Raw genomic sequence first — 27,341 nt, forward strand, 5'->3', positions numbered from 1 at the left:
ATTATGTGACCCGTGCTGTGAACATTCTCCCATCAAACCGTGTCGCCGTCTCACTGTTTGAACTCCATTCTGAGGCAAGAAGTTGACTCAGATGAGACCCAATGAGGCACAGGTGCATCTCACTATCACTTAGGACAACTGAGGATATGTACTGAGTTCCAGCACAACCGTAAGGTCGGCGGAGCATGTCCTAACTATGCCAGGATGAGAAGTTTGTGGAATAAAAGAACACACATGTATTTTTCTGCATCTACATTGCTGGGAATATTTATCCTTCAGCATGTGATGTTTTTATTGTTTGTGACAACGATACCTTTAATAGTTTGAAAAGCATTCTTACAAAATAACATTAAAAGAACTTACTTTACCTCCTCCACCCGCCCCCCCCCCAATTTCATTGTTTAAAATGTAGCTCATCTGCAATTGTTTTAGTGAAAGAAATGAAATAGGTACTCACTAGCAAACAGATTTTTAAAGCATAATTTTAAATCTTTTAAAAATTACACTTATTTATTTCATGTGTGCATGTGGCGCTGGGGGTGGGGTGGGGGGAATGGCACATCGCACATGTGGAGGTCAGAGGGTAACATGCAGGAATTGACTCTCTCCTTAAACCCTGTGGGTCCCAGGGATTAAACTCAGATCATTAGGCCCGGTAGAAGTACCCTTATCCATAGAGCCATCTTGCTGGCCCTGGCGTATGGTTTTTTTCTTCTTCCATTTCAAATTATTTTACAACCACTAAAAAGAAATGGCAACAACGATCCTTCTTATAAACAGTAAGAATATAATCATGTAATGTCTTCAGTCATCGAAGAGTTAAGTAATCTCTACTGTATCAAGGTAATAGGCCATGTATATCACTATATCGCGTGCGTGTGTGTGTGTGTGTGTGTGTGTGTGTGTGTGTGTGTGTGTCCGTGTGTCCGTGTGTGTCCTCAAATGCTTGAACTCCTGATTCCTCCTGACTACACCTCCTGGGTACGTGGAGTATAGGGGTATACCACCCTGCCTGGCCAGAAGAGGCATTTAAGAATAGGAAAGCCTGCAGACAATGTGGATGATTTCTTTCTGTTTTAAAAACAGTTGAGCTTTCGTAGCTTATACTTTTATGTCCACAGAAAAATATCTGTGAGAAGCGAAACGTAACTTACTTGTGTGTCTGGGCCCCGCGTTGTGCTCCATTTCTGGCACAGGCACATACGTACTTTAAAAGTCAGTGTTTGGGGAGTGGCCAGGAGACCGCTGAGTGGGTCGGCTGGAGAAAGGGGCTTTTTCTTTACACACTACACCTTTCTATTATATGAACTCATTTGTTCCTTTTATATAGTTAAAGAGAGAAACAAGCCAAACTTAGGAGTGAATGTTCTAATGTCATAACAATACGATCCCCACCGTCCTGCCACATGGAAGGCCAGTCAAAGTGGCCTGTGCACGCTAGTGCCCCACACTGACTTCTGATTTACCACACCCATCCTGCTTGTGAGGGGCAATTCACTCTTTTATGTTAACTTGAAAGCTAGAAAGTCACTATTTACAACTAAGATTGAATTATCTTTTATATGCTTATTAGACATGTAATTCCCTGTATTATATCTTCTTTTGTTTCAGGGTTTTCGTTGGAATTTCACTTTCCTTTTTTTTGCAAGTCTCTCTCTCTCTCTCTCTCTCTCTCTCTCTCTCTCTCTCTCTCTCTCTCTGTGTGTGTGTGTGTGTGTGTGTGTGTGTATGCACAAATCCTAGGCAGGCACCTGCCATTGAACTATATTCCCAGCCCTTTTTGTATTTTTTAGCATTAAGAAAGGTCCTCACTAGGTTGTAGGTTGTGTAGACTAGCCTTGAAGTCACTCTGTAAGCAGGCAGCCCTTGCCTTGGTGACCTCCTACCTCAGCTTTTTGTTTGGCTGGGATTGCAGCCACCAGACTGGACTTTTCAGAATTTTCTTAATGAATTACATAAGCTCTCTGAACTGTGATCTGTTTTTATTCCTGTGGCAAATATATCTACTAAATCATTGGCCCTTTAGTAGGTTGTTTTACAGAGAAAGCATATAAATTTCTGTAGTCATGTCTTTCTTGGCTTGTATTTCTAAATAAAAGAGTGCATCCAGGCAGCAGGTCGATTTTCTTGAAGAGTTTGTTCTTCATTGAGGCTTCATATTTCACAGATCACTTTCTAATCCATCCGGAATTTACTTTTGTATGTTTTAAAATATAGTTTAAAAAAGATTATTTTAGTAGTATTTCCTCTAGTAATATTTACTGAATTCCCTTCAAGTTTGACTAAGAACAATTCTACATTTATTTATTTATTTGTTTGTTTTTTGAGACACAGAGGGTTTCTCTGTGTAGTCTTGGCTGTCCTAGACTCACTTTGTAGACCAGGCTGGCCTGGAACTCATAGTGATGCGCCTGCCTCTGCCTCCCGAGTGCGGGGATTAAAGGCATGCGCCACCACACCTGGCTTGAGCAACAAGTTTAATTTTAAAAGTTGTTATTCTCCTGATTTATTTTCTTTTTATTGACATTGTATTATGTCCTGTTTTTATCTTATTGGAATGTTTATAAAGAGTATTCTATAAGAGATCTTATCAGAATCTGATTTGTGTTAATACAATATTTCAAATGTTTCACTTAAAATTTTAAGATTTAAAAAAAAAGATTTATTTATTCTTTTGTTTGTTTGGTTTTTTGAGATAGGATATACAGTTCTGGCTGTCCTAGAAATTACTATGTAAACCAGGCTGATCTCAGCTCACGGAGATCTGCCTGCCTCTATCTCCCAAATGCTGGGATTAAAGGTGTGTACCACTACACCTGTCAAGATTTGTGTGCCTATGTGTGTGTGACTCTGTGTGTGCCGTGTGTGTGTGTGACTCTGTGTGTGCCGTGTGTGTGTGTGTGTGTGACTCTGTGTGTGCCTGTGTGTGTGTGTGTGTGTGCCTCTGTGTGTGTGTGTGTGTGTGTGTGTGTGTGTGTGTGTGTGTGTGTGTGACCACACGCCTGAGATGACAGAAGAGGGCATTGTCCTCTGAAGCTGGAGTTACAGGCAGCTGTTCACCATCTGATGCGGGTACTGGGAACCGAGCTCAGGGCCTCCGCAAGAGCAGCCAGTGCTCTTTACCTCTGAACCATTTCTCTAACCTGTGTTTATTTACATTTTGAGGCAATATCGATGGTATTCCAGGTTGGCTTCGAACTTGCTCTGAGCCGAGGGGTGACCTTGAACTTTATCTCCCTAGGCAGAGATTATATCTGTGTCCCCTTCACCCTACACCTGATTTTATGTGGTACCATTTATTGATGGGACTCAGCTTTGTGCATGGGAAGCAGGCACTATCCCAACTGAGCCACGTTCCTAACCCAGAAATGTGCCTTTTTAAAAGAACATTTTTTAGAATACAAGTTTGCCTCCTTCCTAGATTAACAATGACCATTTTCTTGATGCATGTTAGCGTATGACTTCGAATCTGAATATTTACCATGATCTCTGATTTGTTTTGTAGCATCTTATTGCCAAAGGCTCTATGTACGAAGAACTTCTGGCCAGAACCAAAGACAATTTACGGATGGATGTTCAAAGTGCTTCGAGCCTGGAGTCCTTCCAAAATGTCCTCAGAGCTGGCCTTCAGGCGAAGATTCAAGAAGTGGAAGAGGGAGTCCAGGTCTCTAGTCAATGCCTTATTTAATGACTTTACTGCTAAGAGCCGAGTGTTGATGGGCGGGGGGCGGGGGCGGGGGGGCTGAGAGGAAGGTCTGTCCTGGAGCTTGGAAACATTTACATGTTGACTTTACATTATGTTTTATTTCTTTATAATTTAGAGCATATTGGAAAATACAAGTGTTTCCAATGATATATTCCTATGACTGATTGTAAAATATAAACTAAACTACTAGAAAAAAAAATTGGAAACTTAGAAAGTTAGTAAGAAGTCATCCCAGCTGTTATGTTGAGAAGTTTTTTGGTTTGTTTGTTTTTCTTTTGTAGCTCACCATGGTAGAGTTGTCTGCAGCGTTGAAGAACCTAAGCGATGAGTCACAGGGACAAGACGCGAGGTTAAAGGTGGAGGAAGCACAGAAGGAGCTGGAATCCTATGTCACCAGAGCTGAGCGGTTACTTGGGCAAAGAGAGCGCCCTGGTGGACTCATCGCAAAGTACAAGGTGGGAAGTTTATTCACCTGGGAGCAACTGTTGTCTGCTACCCCTGGTGCTTGGCGGTTAGGTGTTTCCCTGACAGACTTACAGAGAGAGAGAGTTACTGTACCTGGCAGAATTTTCCCAGTATTAGAAGTTGTTCCCTTGATAGTATTCCATATCAATATTCAAGTGAAGAGCAGTGCACACAGCACAGCTGATTCCAAGACTGAGAAGAATGTAAGTTTCTCTGCCTTTATTTTACTTGTGAAATGAGCTTATTAATTCAGTACAGCCCAGGCACAGAGGCACTTTGTTAGTTTAAAGTCTGTGAATGTGAAAGAATACTCTCATTAAACGCCTTTGAGATGGTTCCCATAGACATATATTTATCTGTAACTTAAAGACCCAATAGTGTTGTTTCCTGTAGAGAGAGTTTGAAGGGTTGTTGTGGGGTTTATTTTACTTATTTATTTAATTGGTTTCTAGACATAAGTGTATGTTTGTGTGTGTGTATCTATATCATATGCGTATATATCTGTTTCATGCATAGTAGTGAGTTTTACTGTGACATTTTCCGACATGTAAATATTTTTCTCAGCCTCTTCTCACTGCCATTGATCTTTCCTCTTCTCAACTGGTCCTTCTTTACATGTGGTGTGTGTGTGTGTGTGTATGTTATGGTATGTGTGTTCTGTGTGGTATACGGTGTGTGTATATTACGTGTGGTGTGTGTGTTATGTGTAGTCTGTGTGTGTGTGGTGTATGGTGTGTGTGGTGTGTGAGTGTGGTGTGGGTGTGTGTGGTGTGTGTGTTATGTGTAGTCTGTGTGTGTGTGGTGTATGGTGTGTGTGGTGTGTGAGTGTGGTGTGGGTGTGTGTGGTGTGTGTGTTATGTGTAGTCTGTGTGTGTGTGGTGTATGGTGTGTGTGGTGTGTGAGTGTGGTGTGGGTGTGTGTGGTGTGTGTGTTATGTGTAGTCTGTGTGTGTGTGGTGTATGGTGTGTGTGGTGTGTGAGTGTGGTGTGGGTGTGTGTGGTGTGTGTGTTATGTGTAGTCTGTGTGTGTGTGGTGTATGGTGTGTGTGGTGTGTGTGTGTGGTGTGGGTGTGTGTGGTGTGTGTGTTATGTGTAGTCTGTGTGTGTGTGGTGTATGGTGTGTGTGGTGTGTGAGTGTGGTGTGGGTGTGTATGGTGTGTGTGGTGTGGTCTATATGTGTGTGTGTGGTGTATGGTGTATGTGTGTGTGTGTGTGTGTGTGTGTGTGTGTACAGTGTGTCAGTGAGAGCCTGGACAACTTGCCAGTGGTGCACTCCTGGAGTCTCAGAACTCAGGAGGCTGAGGCAGAAAACTCAGGAGTTCTTAGTCATCTTTCACTGTATAACAGTTGGAGGCCCGCCTTAGCTGCATGACATTCTACATCAGAAAAGCAGGAAGTCAGCTGGTCAGCTACTTCTACTTCAGAGGAGTCCGTAGGTGGCCTTGTGAAAAAGAAAAGAAGTTGTCTAGAGAGACTGCTCTGTGGTCCAGGGCACCTGTTTTTGTAGAGGACCTTGATTTGGCTCCCAGGATCCACACTGGACAGCTTCTAACTGTTTTAGGGGGGATCCAGTGCCCTCTTCTGGCTTCCACAGGGTCCTGCATGCACATGGTCACATACGGACAAGTAGACAAACCTATGCATAAATTTTAAAAAATTAATGAAGAAAAGAGAAAACAAAAGTTGGGGTTCTAGGTTCCCCTCTCTGGCAGCCTTCTGTTGGAATTTGAGGCCAGAGATTCTCAGTTTTGGATTGGGACATTTAGCGAAGATACATTTTCATCATAGACGTGAGACCATGCCCTGCCGCGTCCTACCCTGACACCCTGTACTCTATACCAACATTAGTGTGGTTTTCAGTTAACCAGAAGCCCTGGGGAAGGGCCCTGGGGTTTCTGCCTTGTGTTGTGTCTACAACTGGTGTTTAATACATGTGCGTTTTGTGAATGGATGAGTCTCTGCCCTGTTTAATTGCCTTTTACAGAATCCTTCCTTCTCTTGTGGATTTTCAGCCCTTCTCAAAAACCTCCCAACCTATATTTTGTTCTCTCATTCACTGCTCACCTAAGCCAGGTTCCTGCTCTCAGAGAGCATGTCGGGGGAGGGACAGTCCCAGGTCCAGCAAGTCTGTCCCCAGCTGTTTGCGGCAGCTCTCTCCCTTGCCTTGGACAAGACTTTGAGTTGATGCTGAGGTAACGGTTCCTCCTGGCTACATAACATTGCTCATGCACAGTATTAAATATTTGCCATGTAAATCCTACAGTCAACTTTTGCCTTACTGTATGCTAATTTATTATTTTGAACATCAAGTAGGTAAAGGCCTTTCAATAATACGTATTTTGTCATCCTTTTGAGAGAACTCAAGCTACGGAAATAGGTCATCAGCCTCAGCTTATCACAAAATGGCGAGCCGGTCATCACCGTCATCCCCCGTTCCGCTTGTCCCTGCTGAAGACATACCAAATTAGCTCAAAGAATCTGGCAGTATAATCAGATTTTCATGATTTTTTTTTTTTTTTAATTCCAGGAAGCATTGGAAATTTTTAATACAAATTGTCTGGCCAAGTATCTGCAAGCTATTGAAGAACTGAGGTGCAGTGTCCCGGGTGATGGGAAGCTGTTCCTGGAAGGACAGAGTCGAGATGCGTGTACCAAGTGGGAGGTGAGAGCAGCGTGGGCTATGGGCCTGAGGCTCTAGTGCTGGGCCCGTTTGTCATCAGGGCTGGTCCAGGGATCTTCTGTCTACTCCATGACCCAGTTGGATTCCGGGTGTTGGCCACACTCTGCTTCAACTGGTGTCTGCCTCAGCCAGGGACAATACGTTATAGATCTGAGGGCAACTGGAGAAAGAAGAGGCGAGTCTGCCTTGTTTCCTTCTCTGCCTCTCTACAGTGCCTTAGTGGCAGCGGCAGCTTGTCTTCTCCAGGTGGGAGACTCCTGGCTCCCCCATTGCTGGGCTCCATAAAAGCCTCAAGCCTAGGGGTGGGGCAACTTCCTCCTGTTGCTTCTCGATTGCTTCCCCCCTCTTCATTTGACTGGTCTGAACTTTCACGCCTGGAGCCATTTAGTATGCCCAGACTGAAGAGTTGAGCATGTTTCTGGTTTCCTGGTTGCATCCTGACTGACACAGTATAGTAAAGCCTGTGTCCATGCCAATTTCCACAGTCGAGCAGAGAGAGGGTTTGGTGGAGGTTAAGCTGGGACCCTGGACAGGTTACTGAACCTTTAGGAATAACAAAATGTAATTGGCAGGATTGTTACAAAGAATTACATAAGTCACAGAGGATAATGCTCCATAAATGATAATTACAGTGTGAATATATGTGTGTATGCAGTCGGTATAGCCAGCCTTCCCTATCTTTGGGCTCTGTGTCCATGTATTCAGCCAACCGCGAGTTAAAAATATTTGGAAAAGGCTTGTGTGCAGCCTCCCACCCCCAATCCATGATTCACTAAACAACACAGCATAGCATCTGTTTGCGTAGCATTGCATTGTATTAAGCATTATATATAATCTAGAGATGACTTACAGTGCACTGGACGGTGTGTGTAGGTGACATGTGACTGTGGTGCCACTTTCCATAAGGAACTTGAGGGTCCTCGGGTTTTAGTGTCCCCACTGGGGAGAAGGTTCTTGATCAAGGGATATCTATGTAATTAGATTAAACTCTATTAATGGTTTTCCTGAAAAACTTATCTTTGTCTTGTTTTGTTTTGGACAGGGTCTCATCTGTAGCCTTGGCTGGCCTGGAATTCATTGTGTGGACCAGGCTGGCCTTGAACTCACAGAGATCCACCTGCCTCTGCCTCCCAAGTGCTGGGATTTAGGGTGTACTCCCACCATTTAAGCATTATTTTGAATGGGCTTTTACTTGAGAGCAGGTTTTATGTGAAAGAATCACTGCAGAGAGTTCAGAGAGTTCTAGTGTAGCCCCAGTGCGTGCGTCAATATGGAAGTGCTATGTTAACAGACACATGCGCTTCCTCAGATTCATGCTCGCCCCTATAGTGCTTTTTGGCTGCTCTAGGACCCCATCCAGGACACATATGTATTTCATACATTTGTCATGTCTCCTTGAGTTCAGATGTCCTTTTAATGTATGACCCCTTCCCCCCACTAGACTGTAGCTTTTCTTCCCTCAACAGCATCTTTCACAGTGTAAAGCACTTTTGGTCGTTAGAAAGAAGAAAAAGATGGGATGTTTTAAAACATTCTTCCTAAAGATAAAGGGGTGGATGACCGGCTTGAGCAGGCTTTGCTTGCTTCCTTTTGTTCCTGTGGCCTTTTTGTAACTACAGAGAGCTCAGTGGATTGTCTTTGAGTGATTGGTGCCCTCCCTTGTCACCTGCAGGCTCTCCATCAAGGAATTTCCATGTATATCCAACAACTGAAAATAGACATCGAAGAAGGAAAGCTTAGAGACAACATTGCAAAACTCGAGAAGCAAATAAATAAAGAAAAGAAGCTTATCCGTAGAGGGAGGACCAGGGGCCTTGCCATGGAGCACGAGGTAAAGTGCCCATGCCCACTGCTGTCTGCCCTTGTGTTGGCTGGGTAACCACCGTGTAAGCTCACGGACCGGCTGTGCTGTGCCAGTCACTGTAGCCTGCTCATTCCCCTGGACTTGCCACTTACTCGGTGTGGGCGCTAGCCGGGAGGGTCCCCGGGATCAGTTGGATCTGTGGTCAAAATTGAGACATTTCAGCTGTGAGTTCCTGTCTCATGCTTTGCTTGTGATGGCTGGGTACCGCCTGTTCCTGAGACTGGTCCTAACTGTCTTAATGGTAGCTGTAGTTTGGGCATCTTTATCAGGATGTGGGGTGCGCAGAGGTAGAGCTTTGGTGGAAATGAGCAAATCAAGTCATGCCGGAACTTGGGGGCCAATCTATTGGTCTCATTTTGCTCTCCAGCTTGTTTGGTTGGGTTTGTGTGGTTGGGCTTCTGTGTAACTGTCAGCTTCTGTGGCTCTCACAGTGATACTCTTCCTTGCACAGACATATAGAGACTTATATTTGATATATGTGTGACAGATATGTATGTATGTATGTGTATATGTATACACACATATAGGTTGAAAGGGGAGCTATACTGTTACTCTCCTACACACATTTTCCCATTCTTTTTCTTTTCCTAAACGTCTTAGTGTTTGGATGGGACAATCTGCATTTCTCGCTGCTTTCACGCACCCTTAGAATACAATTTTATGCCCTTGAGACTATTCATCTGTTTATGGCCGTACCCACGTCTTTCTCTCCAGCAGTCTTCCCCCTGAGCTCTACTGTCTATTCCTGACAGGTGGGCATCACAAGTATTCTTCAGGACTGTTAGATTCCTGTGTCTGGGACAGAGCCAGTCACCTCACCTCTAAACTTCACTCCCTCCTCTCCTCGGCATCACGGTTAAGAAAGGCTTCGCTGTCTCCACTGCTCGCCACTCACCTGTGGCCGAGTTACTGAGAGACTTACTTCCTTAGCCCAGCAGCTTCGTCTCTTCTTCCATCGAGTTGCCACTTCCCTTATTTTGTTAGGAAGAAAATGGCTTCATCCTCTTTAACCACAACCATTTGCGTCTTCGGGGGGAGGATTGAAGTCCAAGGCATCAAGCACATAAGACAGGCACTTTATCAACCCAACGATATCCTCAGGCCCCAGAGCTGCCTTTCAAAGCACAGATCCCACTTCATTGGCTCCAAGTGGTAACCTTGTCCCCTCTCCAAGGATAGCCCTAAGCTCTTTAGAAGGACCCAGGACATCCTTTCAGTGTCTCCTAGGCTGGCCTGTGCGCACCGAACATTTACTACCTGTCATCTTCCATCACTGGTGGAGATGACCTCTCTGTGATGGTTGTGTTAATGTCAACTTGACAGAAGCTGAGTTGCCTGGGAGATGTCTGTGGGGGTTCATCTTCATTGACTGGGGCATAGGGCTATTCTTCGGGCAGGGGATACTAGACTGTGTTGAATGGAGGAAGTGAGCCGAGTGGTAGCTTGCATTCATCCTTTTGTTTCCTGGTTGTGGGAGCGACGTGCCCAGCTGCCTCCAGCTCCTGCTTTTCCTGACTTTCCTGCTATGATGGACTGTACTTGGAACTGTGAGATAAACTAAACCCTTCCTCCTTAAGTTGCTTTTGTCAGGATGTTTGGCTATGTCCGCAGGAAGAGAATCTAAGACAGTCTTCCCGTCACCCTTAGAGAATTCCTCGTCCCCTCCACAGCCAGCTCGGATGGCTCTCTCTGTGAAGCAGGCAGGTGATGGTGTTCTGATAACATCATGATGTTATAAACCATTATTTGCATGTCAGTTACTCTTTTAGGGTCGATTTCCTCATTGCTTTTCCCTAGTTCCCGTGACCATACTCAACTCATAGCAGACGGTTCCTAAACCCATTACCATACTCAACTCATAGCAGATGGTCCCTAAAAGAGCATGCTGTCAGAGTCACACACACACACACACACACACAACCCCCTGTAGTTTCTGATTGCGCGTCGTCCTCAGCTGAAGCCCACATCATGCTTTCTCCCCTCCCTCAGGCTTGCTTCTCTCCAGAAAGTATTGCGTACCAGCTAGAACACCACGTGGGTGTCTTGAGGGCGTTGTGTGAAGAGCTGACTTCACCAGAGGGTCAACAAGAATTGAAGAGAACACTCCGAGATTACGAGCAAAAGATAGAGAGACTTCTGAAGTGTGCTTCCGATATTCACGTGACCCTGCGGTCCTCTCAGGGGGGTGCACTGAAGGAGAGGTTAGTGCTTTGTAAGGAGAGCCGTGCTTCAGAGCAAAGCCAGGAGCCGCCGTTTCCACAACCGCACGGCATTAAGTATGACTGTGTCTTTTTAGGTTCCATATCCCCCGCCACTCTGCTTTAATATGCAATCACGGTTCCTTCTTAGGGATGCGTTGACCACAACTGAGAACGGAAGAAGGGACGCCCATGGCAAGCAACCGCTTGAGCCACCAGATAACCAGCTATCAACCGAAAAGGTGTTAAACGCGGTGATCTGTCCATTTCTCATGAGCGTTGATTTAATTACCTGATTGGGTTCATCAATTAAGATTTCCCACTTTATAAAATACAAGGATGACCACTCCTCAGAGAGTTAGAATGATGCCAATCGAAGCTGCAGTGTGCTTAGCAATCTACTGGAGCCCCAGGGTGGCTCCAAGCAAATTCTCAAGACAAATCGTGGTGGGTGAAGCTGACCTTGGTCTTCACGCCCCAATGTTGAGATGACAGAACTCCTTTGCCTTCTCAGTAGAATGTGTTTTGTTTCCGCTGGGAACTAAATCTGGTAGGGACGTTGGCATCTACAATACAGCACAGTGCAGAGTGCCAGGCAACAGGCTCTGGAAAGGATTGAGGAATGCTTGTGTTCAGGGCCTTTGCACTTGACGGAGCCCATGAGGTCTGGTGCAGAGCTGGCCTCGGGAGCCTGGCTCAGAAGCCACAGTCAGCATAATAAATGTCCTCTGTGTGAGAAGCTTTTGCTCTGAACAGAGACATCTCAAAGACTCACATTCTCTCCCGAGTCTGGATATAAAGAACTAACTCCACACCCCAGAGCATGGAGCATTTAGGTTTTACAGACACGTAAATGTGTTTAAGGTTTCATCTTGACTCTTTTGCGTATTTGCTTAGGCAATGGAACCCACTAAGGATTTTAACCAGACATCAGAAGTAAATCCTGGGCAAGAAGAAAGCATTGTGGAGAAGGAAGGGAAAGACTGCGGTGCTTCCCTGAGTGACTTACAGGAGAGGTAACATCTTTTTAAACAGTAAAGATCCACCAGAATCCGTTCACCAATGACAACATGTGCACATACACCTAAATGTGTATATCATACATACCATGTATGTGATAGAGGTCACCCATGTAATATCTATATACACTATGTGTGTGTGTAATGCACATTTATTTGTGGCATGCAATCGTGTGTGTGTGTCTGTGTGTGTGTGTGTCTGTGTGTCTGTGTGTGTTCTCTGTTCTGTGTCCTCTTCCACTATGGGTTCTGGGAATTAATTTTGGGTCTTCATGCTTGGTGCCAGGCACCTTTAATTACTAGGTTAACCTGAGTCCCCCCTCCCCCCCCCCCACCTTGCAAACATATTTATTTATTGGTGACGTGGGTGTGTTGGTGGGTGCAGGTGTGTGGAAACAGAACAACTCACAGGAGCCCTTTCCCAAAGTGGATCCTGGGCGCCAAAGTCAGGTCATCAGGCTTGGCAGCAGGGTTCTTTACCCACTGAGCCATTTTGCCTGCCCACGCTAAGTGGGTTTTTTTTTTTTTTTTTTTGGTTTTTCGAGACAGGGTTTCTCTGTGTAGCCTTGGCTGTCCTGGACTTACTTTGTAGACAAGGCTGGCATCTAATTTACAGCAATCCTCCTGCCTGGGATTAAAGGCATGCACCACTACGCCCGGCCTATGTTACATGTTTTTAAGACTTGTATTATTCTTTAGTTGTAATTTTGGCATGTGGCTGTAATTTAAGCTGAAATTCCTTGGGTACTTCTGTATGCACAATTGATAGTAATTTAAAAATATTTCTATCTTATTTTAAAATTAAGTAATGTTTTAAATGTATTTAATTTTTTTTTTTTTTGCTTAGCAAACAAGAAATGGGTTTCACTGTAACATTTCATAATAACGCATATATACATAGCTCATTATACTTTGCCCTGCCCTCACTGCCCCTTCCCCATACAAAGTAATGCTGCATTTAATTTTCTCCCAGGTATGATGTACAGAGGGAGAGTCTTGAACAGCACCTGCAAGACAGCCAATGCAAGGTTATGTCTGACTTTCCCAGTGACAGTGAAAGGAGCTGTGCTTGCCTGCAGGGCAAACTGACCGAATTGCAGGTACTTTCTGAAAGGATTATCATATTTTTAAGGCTATATGATGCACCTGACCAGGCCAGGCATGGTGGCACACACCTGTAATCCCAACACTTAGGAGGCAAAGGCAGGCGGATCTCTGTGAGTTTGAGGCCAACCTGGTCTACAAGGGGAGTCCAGGACAGCCAAAGCTACACAGGGAAACCCTGTCTCAAAAAGCAGGGGAAAAAAAAAAAAAAAAAAGATGGCCCTGACCATAAGATGCACCCATTTTTTAGAGCAGTAAAACAAGAAAAACAGTAAAAACTGCAATACGACCATAAGGTGCACCCTAATTCCCCCCACACTTTTGGCAGGGGAATGCGTCTTATGGTCCAGAAAATGCCATATTCCTTGCTGTAGCAAATTACACCCCCATGGATATAGCTGCCATACTTTTGTGGCAGTCATACGTTTAAGAGGGCTCTTTGTTAGAGTGAAGTGCTCATGCTACCATTGCCCTTGATTTGCTTTCAAGTACAAAATCCAGGAAAGACCCAGCCAGCTCTGGTGGCACACGTCTGAAATCCCTGCACTCAGGGAGGCAGAGGCAGGCTGATCTCTGAATTTGAGGCCAGCCTGATCTACAACGCAAGTCCAGGACAGCTAAAGCTACACAAAGAAGTCCTTTCTCAGCAACAGCAGCAGCAGCAACAACAACAACAGAACAAAAACCAAACAACCTTCCCCCCAAAAAAGTTCCAGAGAAGACATTGGTCCAGGGTCTTCATTTATTGCCTGTGGCCTAATCTGTTATGAGGGATATTACAGTTTATAGGGCTTTAGGCAAACTTAACAAAAACAAACAAACAGCCCAATGAGTACCTGAAGGTCACATTAATCTGTCTCTGTGTTACTCCAAAGTATTAAGCAGTAGTTCATTACTGGGCAAGATAGTCCGTGCCCATATCCCAGCGCTTAGATGGTTGAGACTGGAGGACTTCAGGTTCAGCCTAGGCACCACAGAGAGATCCTATTCAATGAAAAAGGTTAACAAACTAACGACTAAATACCCGTTTCAGTAGTTGGTTATCTTGATCAGGTAGCCATGACATTTAAAGTTGCCATAATCTATGCCATCTGTAGCCTGAGTGCTGCTGAGAAGGAAGGGCCATGGCTGTGGAAGGAGGCACATCTTTATCTTAAATCATAAATCATATTCCCAGAGAGACTTCAGAGAAATTGTTGCATTTGGCTCTACATGGTTGACGCACAAATCCCAAACCTCTATAAATAGATCTCTAAATTATCCCAAAGATTATCTGAACATCGCCTCGCAATCTTCTCGTTGCGTGCTTTGAGTATGGTATTGAACCTTCATAGCGACGCCATCAAGAAAGAAAGGGGGCGGGGCGCATAGGGAGAGCACAGATGGCTTCCGTTGAGGACCTGCTTCCGTTCCAAGCACCCGCGACTTGACCCACTGACTCGTTCGTTTCACTTAGGCCTTACAAGCTGACACTGAGGCTCGCTGGGATGAGTTTGAAGTCACCTCACTGAATTTAGAAAGTCTGGTGAGCGACATGGAGAGGCCGGCGCTAGCCGAGGCGAGAGACTTCTTAAAGGGGAGAGAACAGGCGCTCCGCATGCTTCTTAAGACCAGGTACACCTCAGGTTTGCTAACCACGGACTTGACAGACGCATTGCTAAGTGTGTAAGTTATCTTTTTTTTTTTTTAATGTACCACAATTTCTTTTTTTTTTTATTAATTTATTCTTGTTACATCTCAATGGTTACCCCATCCCTTGTATCCTCCCATTCCTTCCTCCCTCCCATTTTCCCCTTATTCCCCTCCCCTATGACTGTGCCTGAGGGGGACTTCCTTATCTTAAGCGAGGCTGTCACTACGCTGTAATACTTTAAGTAGGTATCACATAAGAGAACATCACCCTGTTCACTTTGTGACATAAATCAAGTGAGTAAAGGGGAAAAGTTTGTCTGGGCTCAACGTCCAAGGCTGTAGATCCTGCAGGCTTGGTCCCGTTGTCTGGGGCTGGGGTGGCACAGAAGGTCATGGTGGGTGGGGCATGTCTGAGAAAGCCTGGGCACTTGCTAACAGCTATGGGAAACCTGTATTTCCAATAGTCTCAGGAACTGAGATGTTGCTCAGTAGCAACATTACAGTTATGGAGTACCAACAAGAATAAATGCACAGCTGGAGGTTCCTAAGAAATATGTGTTTTCTGATGGCCACCAGCCCAACTAATTGAGGACCACCGAGACAGAGAAACAGAAAGGGGCCACTTCCAGTGACCTCTGGTGGCCTAGCTTTCTTGCACAAGGCTCCATCTGCTACAGGCTTGTTCCACCGTCAGTTTGCACCAGGCTAAGGACCACGTTGCTAACACCTGGGCCTTTGATCGCCAATAAGGAAACAGATAGAAAAGAGGTTATAAGTGATATAATTGAGCTAGGGACTCAGGAGAGCTCAAGGTCTTTCTAGATTCAAAGGCCGTGTCTCGCCTTGGATTTGGATTTCGCTGCGTTACAACCCCTCGGGGCGCCGGCTCCTTCATTTCTGAGATGACAGTGTTGTGATTGTCTTATGTACCAGCCAAGGATAGGGGCTGGAGAGCTGGCTTAGGTAGTAAGAGCGCTGGCTGCTCTTCCAGAGGACTCAGTTCAACTTCCAGCACCCACATGGCAGCTCACAATTGTCTGTTACTTCATTTCCAAAGAACCCAACACCCTCCTTTGGATTCCATGGGCACCAGGCATGTGTGTGGTACACATACATACATGTAGGCAAAATACCCATATACATATGAGTGAATGAGTGAATGGATGAATGAATGAATGAATGAATGAATGCTGGGTATGTGTCTTCAGTACATATCCCCATCTTACATGGGAAGCAGCCAAGACTTAGTGTGTGTGTTACACATAGTGATGTTTTAAGTTATTATCAGTGGAGCCTATTTGTTGGGCCTCATTTATTTCAATATTTCTGATAAGCAGTTATACTTGTAATATGGAAATATGACAATTTTATAATAATAAAAAATAATTTTTTTAGGTTTATCACTCCTTAAGTCCAAGTTAAATTGCATTTTTATTCTTTTATTTCAAAGAAGAAAGTTTTGTGTTTTCAAAAAAAAGTTTAGCATTACCTATTACCCATTACCCATTAAATGTTTAACAACAACCTTCAATTCTATGTGGTGTCTGTAAAACTATATAGAATGTTTAGGTACTGAAACACTTTGGGTAGGAGAGGAATGGTGGGTCATGACATCAGAGGGGCTGAGGATACAGCTCGGGTGGCAGAGTACTTGTGGATGCACAAAGCCTTGGTCCTTGCATTAAGCACCAGATAAAGTGGATGTAGGACTGTGCGCCTGCCCGTCATCCTAGGATTTGTGTTATGGAGGCAGAAGTATCAGACATTTAAAGCCATCCTGGCTATACAGCAAGTTCAAGGCCAGCCTGGGCTGAGACCCTGTCTCAAAACACAAAACAAAACAAACAAATCATCAGAATTAGAGATGGATTTGTCCCGGGCCAATAGGACAACAGGACAATAATTAGCCCAGGTGTTTTAGTAAAGAAATGTTTGTTTGAATGAATGAGTGGATGGATGAGTAAATGAGTGGTGTGTGTGTGTGTGTGTGTGTGTGTGTGTGTGTGTGTGTGTGTGTGTGTGTGTGTGTGTGATTTATCTTTATTCTAGTACTGAGGACAAGCAGTTTACCACTGAGTCTGTCCCGCCCAGCTCTTTAGCACTTTAGATCTGTGGGATTGGGTTTTACCGTGATGGTCCGTACATATCATCATACATATTTTTGCTGGGTGACCGTTTCCTTCTTTTGGCTTAGTGGTGGGTTAGCGTGTTTTTACAGGCTAGCTTTTTCCTATCTTTCATCACGTCTGGTTTGTTTTCCCCCAGGGTGGAGTCACTGGAGAGGGCGCTGCAGGTCGTGCTCCCTCTGGAGAAGGAGTGTGCTCGCCTGTGTGGTGCCACCCTGCCCTTCTGCACAGTGGCTGTCCGGGACCTGCATCTCGTTGAGGTTGATGTTGTCTATCAGAACCTGCGGGTGAGTAACTTCTCACAGCGTATTTACAAGAACCTCAGTTCTTCAGAGATGTTCAGATGTTCAAAAGTTTTTAAACTTTTATTTTTCAAATCACAGTGTAGATTTCGAGTGTAAGCCATGGTATAAATACCTTAATAATTTAGATTTGTTATTCATTTCTCATTTCTTCTATTCCTTGAAGCTTAGAAGCAGGTAGTGAGGAGTAACTAAAGAGATGTTTTACTTCAATTCAAAATAAAGCTTTTCTTAGGAATGTCTTCAGGGACTGAATTTCTAAACACTGTAGTTGACTCAAAGGCTGATGTTGGCATATTCTTCAATTTATTCATTCCGGATCCTATTTTCAGTACCCACCCCATTGTTGTCAGACAGGGCACTTCACTGTTGGTCTGTAATTATTTCTTTGAAGTAGTAGACCTACCTGCTTTTTTCCTTTGGGGAATTCAAGCACCAGGAAGGTGTTAAGTAAAGAAACAGTTGGCATCAGCTCATTTGCCAATAAAATGTTTCCTGATTCTGCAACGTTCAGCCTTGCTTAAAACTCAGAAATGTTTTTGTAGATCAAACTTAGTTAGCACACTGTTATCTCTTAGTTTTTAACCGTGTGTGTGTGTGTGTGTGTGTGTGTGTGTGTGTGTGTGTGTTAGAGAGAGAGAGACAGAGAGAGACAGAGAGACAGAGACAGAAAGAGACAGAGAGACAGACAGAGACAGAGACACAGAGACAGACAGACAAAGACGCAGAGAGACAGTGTGAGTGCACACACACAGGTACTCATGCATGTTCATGGTGTGTGAGACTCAACCTGAGGCTTCTTCTCTTCTCACTGTTGTTCTGTTTTGTTTAGGATCTCCGAGATTCCATAGCAAAGCAGATGAGAACATGTGCCAACTTGAAAGAGCCGAGTGACTCTGTACCAAGGGAATTACACACGCTAGATCAGTGCGCAATACAAGATATTGTGCTGAAATGCCGCCTCCAGCTGGAGACCATGAACGAGAAGGCGGACATGAGTGAAGGTACTCTGGAAGCTCTAGAAGACTTTTTGGCTTCTCTGAGAGCAGCTAAGCTCTCTGCCGAGCTCCCTGCAGACCCTCCTGCCTCGAATGCACTGGAAGATGCTCTTCTCTTGGTGAGAGAGAAGGCCGGGCCATTGGATGAACGCTTGAGGACACTTGGCATCAACATCAAGGATGCGGAGGGACAGGAGGATAGCACCTGTGAGAGACTTCTTGATGCTTTGTCAGTAAAGGTGTCAGCCACTCGTGGCCAGAGTAAAGAGGAAGGACTTCCTGAGGACAAGGAGTTACTGGAGGCTTGTAGTTCCAGAAATCATGAGCTCTTTAGAAATATCCAAGACATCCAGAGCCAGATCAGTAAAATTGGTCTTAAGGATCCCACTGCACCGGCTGTGAAGCATCGGTAAGCACGAGGTTGTTCTCTGTCGTCCACAGCGACACTTGCTGCATCTGCAAATACTTCTGCAAATATTCCTGCCTCTACCGCATCACTCTGACCAGTCAGTGTTCAGCACTCCTTTTCCACAGACTTTCACGCACATTTACTTTTTATTGATAAGGTTCCTCTACAAGTATTCATGTTTTCCTCTGCAGGGTGTCTTGGAGCAATGGAGTGAGTGGAGGAAGGACATAAGTTCACTTTCAAGGTCCTTCGTTTTTCTCTGTGTGCGTTGTGGCGTTCCCTTAAGGGTGAAAAGCAGGTCTCACATAGTTCATACTTGCCTCAGTTGCTCGTCTCTGCTACATCTTCTCCTTCTGGTGATAAAATTACCCACAAAAGGGGGCTCCACAGAGAAAACATTATTGGCTCTCGGTTTGGGGATTAAGTAGGTCATGGTGGAGAATCCTGGCCGTGGCTGCTTGAGGTGGCTACCAACTACAGTCAGGAGGCAGAGAGCCATGTTTGGCTTGCTTTCGCCTTTTGAGTCAGTACAGGAGCCCCCTGCTTCTGGTATGGGATGTCGCACCTCATTTACTCCAATCTAGGTCATCCTGCATAGGTGTGAGGCAGTTCTTGATCCTGTCAGGTTGACAGTATCAGCCATCGCAGAATGAAAGGACAGTGACAGAAGGCCACATGTCACCGAATGTCCCTGTATTGCCTTGGTGCCACGGTAGTCTCCTCCCCTCCCAGCAGGATTAGACTGGTCCCGAGTTTAAGTCATGGAAACTGACTTAGGTTGGCAGTGTACAAGCCTGCCTTAAAGGTCAGAATTCAGAATGTGGCTGGAGCTCGTGAACATTGAGGTGTTAGCAGGAGTTACTTATGTAGAGCCTTCCTCTTCTTTCCAGATCTTTCCCACTCTCTGGCACTTTAGGTTCTCCGGCTTGGTGATCTCTTTGGAGTTTTTGGCTGACCTAAGTCCCTTACATGTAGTTAAATATGCCCTTCCCTCCAGAATTTCCCTTCAGGCCTAATGAGACTTGCATCCTTAGAGTGCCCCAGTTTGTAATGAGGCATCGAACTAATCATTTGTGTGGTTTACTTCAATAAATTTTAATTATATGTTCACTAAAAAGTAATGGATATTAATGCATGAACATAGAGCCATGCGGTTATAAATGATAATTGCATATTCAGGTAGCTATGAATAGAACAAATATTCATTCTGTGCTAGACACAGTTTGGGGGTATTGGGAATACAGCAGTTAACAAAATGACAGAAGGTTCTTGACTGTTCTAGAGCTTAATGCCTGGGAGGGGTAAGATGTGTAATGTGACTGGTGGTGACTCAAGCCAAGGTGACAATGCTGAGTAGGGAAAGAGGAAGGGCTTGTGATGGCAAGGTGAGCGATCAGGGGCAATATCACTGTGAACATGCTCTGCGCATCAAGTATATAAGAGCAAGCCTCACTACTACCTGGAGGATGAGCCTTCTAGGCTGGGGCATCAGCAGCTAAAAATCCAGGAATGGTTGTGAAGGAGGTGAGAAAATACAACAGTGAGGGGATGGAGCTTAACTCCTGTGGGGCTACATTGTGACTTTGCCTTTCTCCGCGAGTGACCTGGTGCCATTAGAGGGTTCTAAGCAGCAGGAAGTGATGTACTTTAAACCACATCTGCTTCTCTATAGCCGCTATACCAAAAATAGACTATCCAGGCGAGGGAGGGACGGTAGAAGCATGAGCCAGTGGAGGTGAAGACAGTGTTGGTGCTGAGTATTTTCCGAGGTTTGGCCTGAGCAGCTAGAAGAATGGCATTAGCCTTGATGCATGAAGAAGACTTGACATTTGCAGCCATTGAAGGACAGATCGGGCGCGGTTCTTTTTTCTTTTCTTTTCGTTTTAGAAACGATAGGTTTGAAGTACCTGCTTGACCTTCTAGCAGCTATCTCAGCGTGAGTCTTAAAGACAAATGGTGTCAGGGGAAAGGTCTGAGCTAGAGGTGCACATTTGGGTCTCCAGTTGCTGATTAAAGTCATAGGGTTGACTGGCATTCCTCAAGAACTGAGCTTAGATGACAAGAGAAGAGGTCCAAGTCGTGCCTTCAAGGGTGCCCTGTGTTACGAGGGCAGGGTAGTGAGGAAGAACCAGCTGAAGATAGGGAGTAGCAGGGAGATCAAGGGTGGCTTGGGAGCCTTACTCAGGAGGAAGTGACCACCCTTGTGAGACACTGCTGCTCAGTGGAGGGTGGCATTTCCCAGTGTGAGGGTTCTAGGGGGGCATCTCAATTGCAGTTTGGGTGAAGGAGTAAGGAGAGAAAGCCTGTGTGAATGCGTGAGAATTGGAGGGGAGGAGGCAGAGCCTGAGCTGGTGTATTTACCTTCAGGCGATGGAGTTCTTTCTCCAGAGTTGGCTTGCAAAATAAACCCTTAGTTAAATGGACCCTGTTTTAATTGGGAGACCTTTTTTTGTACATGAAGTGCACAGTGTCCCATTGTTTCCTTCCTCCTCGGTCCCCCACCCTTTCTTGGAGGCCTTACTTTGTTTAACCACCTATCTATTTTCATCATGCTGTTACACACACACACACACACACACACACACACACACACACACACATTCTCTCTGTGTTTTCTCTCATATGTACATACATATGTTCACCAAAGGGGGAAATGTCATTGCTTGTGGTTTTGTATATTTATTATATTTAATTAAAATGCCAAATAGTATTCTGGTAATGCAGGGGGCCCCTCTGATCTCTGTGATGCAGAAATACCTTCCTGTACATATTATACAATAATTCCTTTGTAGTAGAAGTGTTTGATTTTGCCATTAATCTCATGAGGACAATTGAAAGCACAGTCATGACATTTCCCATGTTTTTGTTGAATCAGCTTTGCTAACAATTGGCTAATTCACTTTTAAAAATACTTCCATACTCAAGGAAAAAGTCATTATTCAGACTGGATAAGGACCTGGATGGGTTTGAAGAAGAGAAGATGTGTATACAAAAGATGGCTAATTCTCTTCCGCAATTCAAAGATGGCAGAGAGAAAATTGTGATTCAACAGTGTCAAGATACAGCAGCCTTGTGGGAGGATACGAAAACCTCTGTCACAGAGTGGTAAGCGGAAAAAATGCCTTCTGAATCGGAAGATGCATCTGTGTAGCTAACAGTCGGAAGTGTTTGTATTGGAAACGCGTCCCCTGGACTCTGTCACATGGAGTTCTGGCACCTCCTGACGGTGCCCACCTCTGTGTCTAAGGCCACTTTGCTCCCTGCCTCCTTCAGGAAGCACATGACCTGTTTGCTGTGGGAAATCCCTGGGCCACCAAGTACCTCTCCTTAAGTCACACGGCCCTTTCTCTACCTTCTCTTTAGCACGCCCTGTGTGCGAAGAGAACCGTGTATACAGAAGCCATGGTAAAACCAGTCCATGGTGTATGATCTAATCTATTGTCATAGACCATAGAGCATTTGTTAAGGTCCTAGGACTAATCAGTAGCTAGTTGTACTGGAAACCAAGTTAACCATATTTGCTGGGCTATTTTACTTCCTAAAAAAGGACTGAGCTGTGAATGGGTGGAGGAGATACTCCCGTGCATGGGTCATGCAATAATCTGATTTAAAATAGTCTCTGATCATGCTATTGAGGGGCCGTCTTCTAACAGGCCTTGTGGTTGATGAGGCGGACATGTTGGTTCTGTCAAGTCGTGAATCCTCTATGTCTCCTTGGAGCTTACATGTGCTAACATGTTAACATAATTAGTAAAGGCATAAATTTGGTGATTACTTATTTATACAGACTATTTACTATATCATCGTTATTGGTAATGTAACCAAGCCATGTGGAAAAGGAAAGTCCTTTTGTCACTTACGAGTTGTACAGTGTTATTTTCAGCCTGTTTTCCCTCCTCTCTTTCTCCACAGCCTTGAACAGTGTGGAAGCGTTCTGGAGCTGTTAAAGCAATATCAGAACTTTAAAAACAACTTGACAGCTTTGATTCAAAAAGAAGAAGGCATCATCTCCCAGCAAGCTTCCTACATGGGAAGGGACAATGTGAAGAAGAAGATAGCCGAGGTAGGCCCTGAGTGGGGACGCGGCCGGGGAGCCCAACGGTAAAGAGATGCTATTTAAAAAAAAAAAAAAAAAAAAAAAAAAGAGCTTTGAAACGTGGTATGAAAGAATTTAGTGGTGACTGTTTCACTAGATCTCTAGGAACTCATCTGATCTATCACTACAGATAGGCAGAAGTCGGCATCCAAAACTGGCTTCAGGTTCCTTTGGTGTGGGCTCTAGCACTGGGACTGTGGCTCTGCCTGCCGGAGCCCAGGGTTACCCACTGCCCCTTTGTAGGACTGTAAAGCACCCTTGCCCCAGGGCTCTCACTGGAAAGGAGCCCGAGACCCCATCTCTGTTCATCACAGACAAGGAGGACACTGCAATTCCTGTATTTATTTTCTGTAAAGATGTGCCTGCCAAATCCCCCAGTCGCCCATCTGTGTTGATGGCTTCACTAATCCCAGCTCTGTATGCTAAGGAGAACAACATCTTTTGGACACTAGATGTCATTATTTTCTATGAATTTGCATGGGTAGAAAGGAATACGCCATGTTATGTACTCGATGACCATCCATCAGCATGATGCCTTTCCCACCGGCTCATGAGGCTTACGCTACAGGGCTGCCAAGCTGTCATAAGCGTGTATGTACTTCTCTTGATGCATTTGACTATTAGAAAGTAGGTTTACTAAACTTCCTATTTCTTTTTAAATAGATTTAAAATTAAACAATTATTTTTATGTGGCTGGGTGTTTTGCCTGCACATATGTCTTTGTGCCACATGTATACCTACAGCCTGTGGAGGCTAGAAGAGGGTGTTGGATACCCAGGACTCTGAGTTATAGGCAGTTGTGAGCCACCATGTGCATGCTGGGAATTGAACCAAGGTCCTCTGAAAGAACAGCCGGTGCTCTTAACAGCTGAGCCATCTCTCTAGCCCCCTAAACTTCCTACTTCTTGAGACTAATCAATGGGTTAGTTTTACAAGTTTTTATTTATTTAAAAATGTCAAGATTTTATTATGTCATGTGTATGGATATTTTATCTGCCTGTATATGCATGTGTACCACGTGCATGCCTGGTTCCTGAAGAGATCAAAAGAAACATTGGATCCCCCCGGAACTGGATGGTTGTGAGCCACTACGTGGATGCCGGGAACTGAACCTGGGTCCTTGGCAAGAGCAGTCTGTGCTCTTAACCACTGAGACATTTTCCAGGCCTAATCAACCATGTTTTAAAGGGTCACTTAAGAACCAGCCTCCATCTTACAGTGACACCAAGAATGTCAGTTATAGCCCATGTCTGAGACCCATTTTCTCAGCCTGTTTCTCAGATCTGACCCAACTAAAGGGCCCCTATCGAGACATGAGTTACCTCAACTTTAGATCGCGACTGTGTGGCTGATCTCATGTATCAGACTTAATTGAAAGAGGCCACCAAGATCACGAAGCAGGCCATTTACCTGGCGTTACAGAGCCCGTTTTCTAGTTCCATCCAGCACAGGCAACTCTGAGGTTCACTGTCCTGAGAGCTAGAAGGATTCTGTCCTAGTTTCCAATGGACTTAAGAAGCCCCGGATTTTTTTTTTGGTTCTTAGAGAATACAGCGCGCGCAGCCTCACAAGGTCTCCTTGGTCTTGAGTTCCAGTCATAGAGCTGCCCTTGTGTTCCTGACCCCAGTCTCCTGCCTTGTACTCTTGTTTCAGGACGAAGTCTCTGCCTTGTTCAACAGGGACCCGGGTACCTGCTTTCTCTGCTGACCAGTTCCCTAGACCTTCTTGTCTTTCATCTTCTCTTTGTGTATATAAATCTTTGGCATATTCATTTCCTGCCCTTAAGTCCTGCAGTGGACTCCTGTCTTAGGCGGTAGCAGCCCTTTTTCTTATTTGGTAAGGTCGAATCTGCCAAGCACCCAGCAGAGTTACTTACTCCGCATTTTAATGAGTGTCAGCCATGATGACCCACCGGTGGCTCTTCTTTGGAGCTTGTACACCCTTTGCATGCCTCCATACCTATAAACCCTTCTTTCTGGCAAACAGTCACTTATCTGATTTGGGAGGAAATTTCCACCCATCACCTGTATGTAGGGGAGTTGTCCTGCTGCCAGGCGAGCCCAAGTATGGAGACTGGCTTGACTGGCTCTTTTCTGATGCTCCTAACAAGAGCCTAGTCGTGCCCCCAGCTAGAAGTCCAGGGCCTCTCCAGAAAGTCAGCCACCTGTCTCTGACAGGATATGGGTAGAGAGGGCTCGTGATTCTGAAGTGTTTCTTTAAGAACTGTCATTGACTGTCCTGTTTGTGCCTGCTTTCTTTCATGGGCTCCTAGACGGACAATTTAGTCTTTTTTGAAATTCTGAGACCCAAACAGACTTACTTCCTCCTGGCCTTTTCCCGTTTCCTCCCCGCCCCTCCCCCCAGCCTCTTTCCTCTCTGCTAAGGATCCAGCTTCCCCTGGATTGTTAAGTTGCTGACTGCTCATTTTCCAGCTTGCTATCTTTGCCACTTCTCATCTTTCAGCTGAGCGATTTCTCCTCTTCCGCACCCTAGGAACCTGGTTTGTACCCTTTCCCCTCTCAGCATCTGCGGAGGGAAGAGACAAGCGTGTATTAATCGTCATGTGGAGTTTGAAATCTAGCTGGCATTTTTAATGCACTAGTGAGAAAAAGAAAATACAAAATGCCTTTAGGAAACCTTTCCACTAGGTGTTTTAAAATAACTGAGGGCTGGCAAGATGGTTCAGAGAATAAGGTTCCTGCTACCATGCTTGACAATCAGAGTTCAATCTCAGGGACCCACGTGGTAAAGGAGAGAACCAGCTCCCACCATTTGTATATAGGAAAACAGGCATCTAGGCAAACTAGTTAAGTCTGCCCGACCCCTCCACTGTAAGGGATTTTGAGCTACAAGAGGGTTAATAATCACCAAGGTTGTAGCTTTGTTGATATACTATTTGACCAGGGTTCATGAGGTTCTAAATTCAACCCTCAAAGCCCTTCAAAAATAAAATTAAAAAATAACTAGCTTTTAAGAAGCACCTAATGAAGCTGGGTGGTGGTGGGGTACGCCTTTAATCCCAGCACTTGGGAGGCAGGGGCAGATAGATCTCTGAGTTCTAGGCCAGCCTGGTCTACAGAGTGAGTTCCAGGACAGCCAGGGCTACTCAGAGAAACCCTATCTCTAAACAAACAAGTAACAATAACAAAAAGAAAGAAATGCATTACCATCCAGTATCTTCTGATTTTGGCACTTAATTCTTAGTTGTTGTTGTTTTTTAACTGTCTTTATAAGGGAAATTTTAGAACTGACTGTGACACAACTTTTCATTCATTTGGTGGCACTCACATGTTGTCAGCAGAGTCAGTTACGTGCCTTCAGGGTACTTTGTAGACATTATGTCCTTCGGTGGGCCTCTTGCTATTCAAAAACTTAGACAGCTGGATGTTTATCTACACATGGTGCCGCTTTCCCCCTCTGTTCAATAAAAGACAGAGCACCGGACAGGTGCAGACGGTGAGAGCATTTCTCACGCTCTCGGGATATCAGCGTGGGCCTCATTCCATCTTACCCTCTGCAGACGTTCTAGAACAAAGCCCATAGATCTTCCTGATGCACCAGGTGGCCACTGTCTTTTTCTCTTCTTCACCTGGTGGTAACTTGTACTGGTGTGACCAGGAAGTGCTTTGCATGTAGAAAACCTGTGTGTGTGTGTGTGTGTGTGTGTGTGTCTGTGTATGTGCACACACACATATGCATATACACAGACACGCGTACACACACACACACACAGTACCCCATCCCACTATAGAACTCTGAGCAAAGGCAAAGAACAGGATATAAAAACCCGAGTTTTTATTGTAGCTTTGTATGTACATCAGCCAGCCTCCAGTCAGACAAAAAAAGCCTTTCTAGTTACTGTTTTTCTACTATAAAGGATTTTTTTGAGTGTAGATTTTTTTTCCTGTTTTACTTTTGGCATGTGTGTATGCATGAGTGTGTGCATATTTCTGTGTGTGTGCGTGCGTGTGTGTGTGTGTGTGTAGAGGCTACAAGTCAACGTCAGTGTCTTCTTTGATCACTCAGGGATCTGTCTCTGCCTCCCCAGTGTTGAGATTACTGGAGCTGGGGTTCAAACTCAAGTCCTCCTGGCTACATAATGGACAGTGATGAGCATTTTTACTGATTGAGCTGTTTTTCCAACCCCCCTTGCTTTGGAATTTTGGAGATAAGAGCTCCCTTTGTCACCCAGTGTGGCCCTGAACTTGGCAGTTCTCCTACCTCAGGCTCCCGGGTGCTGGAATTATAAACATTTACTACCATGCCTGGTTTTAATTTCAATATTTAAGTTTCTAATGTTAAGATAATTTTTCATTCCCATGGAGCTACTTGTCATAATGAAGTGCTCCTTCATGCCCTTTGCTCAGTTTCTCCAGTGATAAGATTTAACTAACATTTAATTCCAGCCAAGACACAGGTGTCAGCGCAGTCAGGAGCAAGTATAGCACTACTTTCTTCTGCTGCGACTTCCCTTGACACAAGAATTTAAAAAATAGGTACATGTTTCAGGATTATCATTAAAATAATAGAATTCTAAACAGTTGTCCATTGGGAAAATAGAGCAATTACACTCATGGATATCACAGAGCACATGTGAGGGGTAACTGTGGAAGAACAGTCATTTGTCCTTTCACCATGGGGCCCTGGGATTAAACCCAAGGCTGGCCTGGTAGTGATGACCTTTACTCCACTAATCCGTCTTACTGGCCCTTATGGCCTTTTTTTTTTTTTTTTTTTTTTTTT

At 44.7% G+C, this 27,341-nt stretch overlaps 1 protein-coding gene across 1 annotated transcript in view; it reads left to right on the forward strand.

Annotated features, from left to right (window-relative positions):
• The window catches only part of Syne2 (spectrin repeat containing nuclear envelope protein 2), a 316,624-nt gene that overhangs the window by 108,674 nt on the left and 180,609 nt on the right, over positions 1 to 27,341 (forward strand). Inside the window, exons 20-32 of the mRNA XM_051147456.1 lie at positions 3,506 to 3,664; positions 3,988 to 4,161; positions 6,698 to 6,832; positions 8,523 to 8,681; positions 10,704 to 10,915; positions 11,064 to 11,154; positions 11,810 to 11,928; positions 12,905 to 13,031; positions 14,492 to 14,649; positions 16,933 to 17,080; positions 17,928 to 18,502; positions 21,428 to 21,607; positions 22,415 to 22,565. Coding sequence (XP_051003413.1) covers positions 3,506 to 3,664; positions 3,988 to 4,161; positions 6,698 to 6,832; positions 8,523 to 8,681; positions 10,704 to 10,915; positions 11,064 to 11,154; positions 11,810 to 11,928; positions 12,905 to 13,031; positions 14,492 to 14,649; positions 16,933 to 17,080; positions 17,928 to 18,502; positions 21,428 to 21,607; positions 22,415 to 22,565 — 2,388 coding nt within the window. The remainder of the gene's footprint in view (positions 1 to 3,505; positions 3,665 to 3,987; positions 4,162 to 6,697; positions 6,833 to 8,522; positions 8,682 to 10,703; positions 10,916 to 11,063; positions 11,155 to 11,809; positions 11,929 to 12,904; positions 13,032 to 14,491; positions 14,650 to 16,932; positions 17,081 to 17,927; positions 18,503 to 21,427; positions 21,608 to 22,414; positions 22,566 to 27,341) is intronic.

The sequence above is a fragment of the Acomys russatus genome, chromosome 1 (assembly GCF_903995435.1).
Source record: "Acomys russatus chromosome 1, mAcoRus1.1, whole genome shotgun sequence".
Classification (NCBI taxonomy): Eukaryota; Metazoa; Chordata; class Mammalia; order Rodentia; family Muridae; genus Acomys; species Acomys russatus.